This window comes from Nicrophorus vespilloides, unplaced genomic scaffold, assembly GCF_001412225.1.
Source record: "Nicrophorus vespilloides isolate i.1.1-1 unplaced genomic scaffold, Nicve_v1.0, whole genome shotgun sequence".
In the NCBI taxonomy this organism is placed as follows: domain Eukaryota; kingdom Metazoa; phylum Arthropoda; class Insecta; order Coleoptera; family Silphidae; genus Nicrophorus; species Nicrophorus vespilloides.
The window spans coordinates 36,567-45,050 of record NW_017096686.1 but is presented as its reverse complement, the minus strand read 5'-3'; the positions used below and the strand labels follow the sequence as shown (position 1 = coordinate 45,050).

At 29.9% G+C, this 8,484-nt stretch overlaps 1 protein-coding gene across 4 annotated transcripts in view; it reads left to right on the top strand.

Moving 5' to 3' along the window:
• Window positions 1–1,398: 1,398 nt before the first annotated feature.
• The window catches only part of LOC108557904, a gene marked incomplete at its 5' end in the record, with an annotated part of 29,749 nt that continues 22,663 nt past the window's right edge, over window positions 1,399–8,484 (top strand). For 3 of the 4 annotated variants that reach the window (XM_017914614.1, XM_017914617.1, XM_017914616.1), the window contains 3 exon segments: window positions 1,399–1,653; window positions 3,106–3,269; window positions 4,375–4,421. In XM_017914614.1, the coding sequence (XP_017770103.1) occupies window positions 1,399–1,653; window positions 3,106–3,269; window positions 4,375–4,421 (466 nt within the window). 4 annotated transcript variants of the gene reach the window in all.

The window sequence follows — 8,484 nt, the reverse complement described above, 5'->3', positions numbered from 1 at the left end:
TCAATTAGTAATTAGTGAAATGGATTGGCATATTGCTCCTGTCAATTAATCTAATATGCTCCATCTAGAATTTATAAACAAAATTAAATTTTGACATTTGATATGTCATATTTAATTGACAGAACCATAGTTTGATTTAACTACTAAAATGATATCCCACAAAAATAATGGATAAAAACATAAAATATCAAAAAAAAAGAGAAATATTATATATAATTAGTAATTAGTGAAATGGATATTGCTCCTGTCAATTGATCAATAATTGTCACACTCTAAATAAAATTTATATACAAAACTAAATTTTGACATTTGAACTATTGTTCCATTTAAATACCAGTATTCAAGTGATTTTCCACAAAAAATAATGGATAAAAGCATAAAATATTAAAAATAGAAACATTATATATTTAATATTGTGTAGTAAAACTATTTAAATTCTGGCTGAAATGAAACATATCCTCTTCATGCGACAACTTTCTGGAAACTTTTCATAGAATGTTAAAGGATGAGCCCTTTGTGCGCATTAATTACAGCCGGTTTTATACCCATTTACCTGAGGCGATTCGCGCTAGTGCAAGTTGATTCTTTCGACGGATGCATCATACTCTTCGCTCAAAGAGTATTGACGATCAGCATAATGACAACCTGATGGAATGAAACAAAAACAAAAGAGAGAGGAAGGAAGTAAGGGCGGCGTTCACTTTTATCCGACCGGCGATAAATCGTGTAATACGTTTTGTTCCCGTTTTGGAAAATTATTAGACCGGAACCAACGGAGTAATCCTATCTGTGCGGGGTCTTTCCGACCCATTCGCCCCTGGGGCCCTGTATCGGTTCGCGGAAATTTATTGCCCACCCCGAGCTTAGGAAATCACCAAAATGAGAATCGAAAGATTGCAATTGCAATCGCAATCTCTTCTTTCCTATCTAATTTAACTAGAATTTCGACCTGCACCACCTATTCTTTCTTCACAACTTTTTTTCCGACAAAATGCCCATAAATTATATGCAGCGCGCGCTGAATCTGTGACACGAGACTAACTTCAAGATAGAAATATATTGCATAGATTTTGAGATTTTTACCTCCTTTACTGTCTTTGCTTAATTAAGTATTTGATATACCAATTTTAAATAGTTCATTTATTTGATACTTTATATAGTTAGTATACATTACCTAATTATTATATGAAATACAACAATATAAAGCATGATATAAGTAGATGTTATATAACTTGAAGAATATTTGGAATAAATCTTAAAAAAATTAAAAGTTATTCAATTATTATATGAAAAAAATTTACACTTTAAATGTTAATCATTCTTCCAAATAACCCATTTTTCCTAGACTATTTATAATTATATTAATGAATTAAAATTGTTATATTTTCTTTGTTTCAGGATGGCGATAGAGGATATTTGGAAGGGTTGGCTTCACGTTACGCGGACCTATTCAGTACACACTACGGCGACGTCCTAAGCTACTTGGAAGATCTCAGGAGAAAGGATTGGGTGGACATGTCTCCTAGAGAACGTGTGGCGGTGACGCCTGAAACGCCACCTCAGGCGTACAGTCCGGTTTCTGGAGCACCTGTTTCAATACTCGGCCTCACCTCATCACAATCTCAACCTATTTATGTCCCCGGAAAGTATCAAGTAAGTGGGTTTCCTGGAGTACAATTTCACATTTATTCTCGTTACAGTTGGTTTCATATATCAAAACTCTAAATGAGAACATTTAGAACTAATCATTTAAATATAATACTAATTATTTGTATATTCTTCTAGGTTTCGCATTTAGTATACAACCATTAAGTTATTACTATGATGAGCTAAAATTGTTGTAATAAATTTAGTTTTTTATTTATTACAATCATGAAAAAAAATATTGTATATTAATCATATATAATTTTAATCTTATTGCTAAAATGATTGCGTAAAAAGTGTACATATACATTCGTATATATGTAATATATATGTAATATAAGTAATATAATTGTAAATATTCGTATTATATAATGGATAAATGTAAATAATTTCAAGCAACATACATAAATAAGATAAAACTAATAATTTTATAAATGTATTGTACAGAATCTATAGTATAGATAGACATGAAATCTTACAACAAAAAATATAGTTTTTCTATCTGTTTTTTGTCCCTTTCAAAATATAGCAACAAACTAATAATGATGATATAAATCTAATAGATCGGAGAATAAAAATTGCAATGAATCAAAATGTATCTTTGAATTATTTTGAAAGAGACATATGTCAAACTTCAGAGACTATTCAAATAGATCAAGTACATTATCGAACAGATTAATTGAAACAAGATAAAAAGTTTAGGAAAATCTTATTATTTGGCATTGTTTTTAAATAATTCAAACTAATACTTATTATGACCTCCTTTGGCCTTAAAGCATAGATTCAATGAGGTATAAATTGTTGCCAAAGTTAAAAATACAAATGAAAAGCTTTGTCTCAATTAACAATATATGTTATGATAATAAACCAAAGCAAGGAAGTTTATTAAAGAAAATAAAGGCGATAAAATTAAAAAGAAATTTGCGAAAAATATCAAAATTTATATGTACAAAAATGTACATGTACATATGTGCATGAGAACTCTGTTTCTCAGTAATGTTTAGACATATTTAAGAAGTGCAAGAAAGAAGTTTGTGGATACTTTCTGATTGTCTGAAAATTATCAAAACAATGAACATATGATTGTAAAGTTTTATGGAATTAAAATTTGTGGATTAGCAAAAAATGCTTTACTTGTCAATGAACCAAGGTTTAGAAATGTTTAAACAATGGGTAAAAATTGATGATGTTTTCTGACTATCTAATTTATTTCAATACATTAGAGAGATATAATTTTACATGGATTAATTCGTAATAATAATAAATTTTAATCATATTAATAAATCTGAATGATAATTTAATTTAATTAAATTAAATTTGATTATAAAAAATGTATCATTAATGTAATTCGACCAAGTAAATGAAATTGAATTTAATGAGACCGCAATTCAAATATTTGACTAATGTTATATAGAAATTCGAGTATTTTATAGCGTAATTTAATTAAATCTAATTCCGTTGCAGCCCTCAAGCTGTCTGAGTGATAAAGAGGAAGACGAGATCTACGGATTTGGGTACGGAGTGTACGGGGCGCAAATGGTAAGGCAACAGCAGCAAAGGTTAATGGGAGCGCAACCCACAAGTCATCAACCCCTTTTACTGCAGCACCAGCAAAATTACCAAACGTAAGTAATGGTCCTCCACGATATTTTTTCTATACACCTTTTTTTTCTTTCCTTCTCCTCCTTTCATTTCTCTATGTAGATAGATACCTCTGGTTCGCTTTAAATCAACACATATAAACCTTGATTTAAATTTATAATAAAAAGAGAGAGATATGAGAGGTAAAGGAAAGAGTGAAAGAGAGGGAGAGCAACGATAATGGAAATTGATGTGCACCGCAGATTACCATCCGGTTGGAAACGGGCGAAGGTAATAATGTTCATTAAACCGTTTCGCGTATTGATATTTTGCGGCCGGCACAGAGATTCTGGTTCTCTGCAGCGCACTGATAATACTATAATTATCCGAAACAAAAATATTTATGCCGATAATCCTATTATTCGTTCGTTGAAGGGTGAACCGTTTTGTTATGATTAATTGCGTATAAATTCCGAGTGTTTTCTTTCGTACCGCTCTCCATAAAAATTGCGGACGACTTCAGAATATCAATACGAAATAATAACAAACGCATATACAAAACAGGAGCAGGACGAGACGGTGAAAAACAAGACGAAGAAAAGAAAAACAAGTGGTGGAAGGGAGCAAGAATTTACTGTTCGTTGAGCATGCGACCCATAAAACTGTCTCTGAACGTAGTGAGCTTTGTCTCCTTCCTATAAGTTGAGCAATCTAAAATTGTATCAGTGGTATTGCCGCCATCTTTGAACATATTTTGTTGTTTTACTAACTTTGAGAACAGAAAAAACATCAATCATTCTTATAAATGTTTTTATTCTTAATGATTACGTAGTTGGGACAGTATGTTTTTAATCTGAAGATCCATTCACATTTCAAAATTTTAAAAAAATATAGGAAAATGCGATATTACATATATATAATTCTTACAGTTTTAAATTATGTAATATTGACCTTCATCTTTCTTTCCTTACTTTGAGATCTAAGAATTATTTGATCACTTCATAAATGTAAGCTAGTACGAATTAAAATTTCATTCATTAAATTTACTAATTATTAAGTATGTATTTTTTCATTAGCTTACAAAACTAATTGGAAATGGAATATTTTATGCTATATTTTAATATTATTATTTTTTTGTAAATGTTTCAGCTGTCTCAGTCCCAGATCCGCTTACTTTTATGAATTTCCTCCAACTGGTAAGTTTGAAACTCCTATTATATAGTTTGTAACAAGTTTATAAGACGTAATAAGCTTACATTTTTATGCAAGTATACGTTTTTCCAGATACAAGTACTGAAAATAAATATTTTTTTTACAATTATTACTACAAAGAAAGCAGATAAATATAAAATAATTACTAATTACTCCATTAATTTCCTATTTTTTTGTCTGTTTCCTTCTTTCTAGAAACGTTGTTTTTCTTCTTGTCCATCAATGATATAATTTAAAAATTATACATATATAGCAAAAAAATAATGAAATAGTTAACTAATATCTAGGTTTTCACGTCATAGACTGTATATTAATGAAAATGCACTATGAATAATTATTACAAATCACAAATTAAGAGCGTTTAAATTTCAATTACTTGCACAAGCAACACTTGTCTTGTTCGTTGATTAATTCGTTTCAAACCTGACTTTCGAATAGACTTACAGTTTAATCATGTACATGTCACATTTAAATGATAGTAATTTATCTAAAAGTGTTGAACTAGATTCGCATTACATTCAATTTGAAACAAAATACTTTGATTCCTTTAAAGTCAACCTCGTATATTAATTAAGTATTTATGAATATTACTAATTAATCACAAATTAAACATATTAAGTTTAAATTTTTTCATTGACTGCTCCTTTATAAATGTTTGACAAAATTTTTAAAAATTGACATTTAACAAATTTCAATAGGACAAAAATCATAACATTCGACAAAATACCTTTATAGCAAAGGTAACGCTATTTTTTTTGTAAAAACCGAGTATGCATACAATTAAATATTAAAAAGTTGTCATTGATTTTTTTTCAGTACACATGTTGTTATCAAATAACAATGAAATATTTATTTAATTAATATGGTTTTGTCTATAAAAATCTTTATCAATTTAATAATATAAAGTACAAAATATAAGTATACATAATGATTCAATTAAATTTAATTACAAGTTAGTATAAGTTACTTAATCTTCGAAATAATTGTAGATATTATCAGACAAATGAATGTAAATGCTGTTTTTATGACGTAGAAAACAAGAAGAACGAGACAAGAATGACCTAACACATAAGAAGTGAAAACTAAAACAGGTGACGAACTAAAAAAAAGTCTGACGAAGTTTCGTCTGGCGACGATAACACAGAATTTATGCTACAAAAAACAGAACCCAATGTCAGTATAAGTCTCTAAAAAAACTCCAGACCAAACCTAATCCAATAAAAAGTAGCAAAGAAAAGGGCAGCATTTCAATTACTTCGACTATGAACTTTGAACAAATTAACAACACTAATTAGAAACTTGACTACAATATTGATAAATACATAAAACAACAACTAATTTCATCTCAGAAATTAATTAGAAATGATATATCATCAAATATATTTATTAGAAAATGATAAATCTCGAAATTCAAATTAATTTATAATTACAAAGATTCGATTAATAGACACTGAAATCAACGATTAGTCTTGCACAAGTAAATAAGTGAAAGATAAAGTAATAATACATCCATTTTGTACAAAGTATTTCTTAACAATTGGACAAGAAACATTACTTGGTAAATGAAATATGAAAATGAACTACAGAAAATTATATATTTCAAGAATGTATGTTTCTTTCAAGCAATACACTGGAACTGTCCATGTGCATGCAACAATGGAGATCCTAAACTTGCTTTCTAACATGCAAGAAATAACATCAATCAACGAGATGTTATTTGAATTTAACTATGTTGAAGCATGTGTCTTACAATAGAAAGTGCCTCAATAAACTAAGATTATCTTAGACCCAGAATTTAATAATAATATCTGTAATTAAAAGCGTATAGAATAAGGTTATTGTATATTATGTAGAAAGGATGCATAAAATACAGGTCAGAAACAAATTAAACAATAACAGCAACGTTTTTCAAAGAACTGGTAAAATACTCTTAGCAATTGGAGCTCTGCACAACTACAAATAATTATGTTGAGTCTCATCGCAGAAACGTTGAGAAACGCTGGTATACAGTATTATTAATAGGTATGATCTAAGACTTACATTATTTTACTATTGAAACTTAGATTTTAAGTTTGAATACTCAAATAGAAAGCTATTATATTTTGGTTATTTTCTGCGTATTAATTCACGTGGAGAACAGTTATCATATTTATATTATTATCAAATCTTTATGTTAACATTCTATGATACATTAATGTATCAAAACTTAATGTTATCTATCAGGAGTACCAACTGACATTCATGTAGCAACATATGACACCTTTTCAATTTATAATATTAATAATAGTTGGTATTCATGACAAGCTGTCATATCAAATGTCATAGTAGAGCATAAACAGTGGCGATTCGTTAGAATTTTTAGTAGGAATTAGCAATATTTAACATAATTGTAAATTTCTGAAAAGACAAGGATCGATTTATGCGGTACAAAATTGACATTGTATGCTAGAGAGGCTACATCAGTTATTCCTAAAGTGGTCTATATCGACCCCCAAGGGTCTATGAGAACCTGCAAGAGGTCTACGTCAGCGAAAAAAATAATTTTAGGTCCATGAAATGAAAATGGGGGTCCACGATAGTGAATCTCAACATACACTGATAGTACCTATTTACTTACATTATACTATCTTATAATATAAAGACATATACATTATTTATAAAAGTACCTATGAAGTAAAACATTTATTATATATGTTTATAAAATTGTGTAAGTTGTAGGATGTAGGCATTTGCTTTGAGGTCGCAATACATTTTGAACTTGTAAAAACCTGCACATAATGATATACCAGTATCATCTTGTTACAAGCATACGCGCAGTGTCAGAGCAAAGATCTTAATTATTATAAAGATGTCCCAATTTAAATAATAAATTTACAAAAAATCAATATCAGCTAAGTAAGGGGTCTACCTAAAACCGAAAAACATGGGCAAGGGGTCTACGGCACAAAACAGTTTGGCAACCTCTGGGCTAAATAGACTTGCCGCCACTGGTATAGATGCATCATAACTAAAAGTATAAACGTATCTGAAAGCATATAACTAATACCATGGTAAAATATATTATTATTTTGTATTTTATTAGTAGCATCAACAGCTGTTACACATTAAAATTACAAACATTGACCTGAGAGATTGTTATTGTTTGCAAATATAAATTTTAAAGAATCTTAATATAATATGATGATTGAATGAATCATTGTTGATGTTCTCTTCTTGCATTGATAAATGTTTAAGACTAATATATAAAATAGATAATATTGACTAGTGTGAATTGATTAAACAAAGGTAGATACCTATCAATATCCCTAACCGAGATAAATTATTGTCGATGGGTTTTAAGACAAACACATGGTGTAAAGTAAGTCGTAAAAAAATAAGACGCACATGGAGAAGGGTGACCTAATCGGCTAATATATCTATCCCATCGTATCGCTGCCGCCACCGGGAGAAGGCATGATCGCATCGGCGAATTGGAATTGGATAACCATCTGTGATCTGATCCCAAGAAATAGATGATTAGATATTGTATATGGTAATTGCATAAAAGGAAGATAAGCGAACGGGCATATTACCATCGATATTGGCTTATAACTTGGTGATGCAATAAATGAATGAGTTAGATGCATTTCCTTTTTTGTATTGATATGCAGAAATCGATGTGCCACAGAATTTCGTGGAGGCGGCGACTGACTCGAAGGAGACGGCAGCTCAATATTCCGAACAGATAGAGAGAACCGGGAGGAATCCGAATGCAAACAAATATTGCAAAAGAAGAAAGGCGCTCAGATAGCAAAACTTTTATCACTACTAGTATTCGTAGTTACGGTCCAATATTATGCATGAACTTTCGTTTCACACATTGAACCTCGTCTCAGACATCGGATTATCATGCGAAAGACTCAAGCGTGACTCTGTTATGTCTGCATAACAATATCGGTGTATGGATCATACACCACTGTGTACTGCGGCAATATAGGATTTCGTTGAATACGTAAATTAATAAAACAAGACGTATGCTCCAGTTGGATTCTATAAAATATAGTGTTC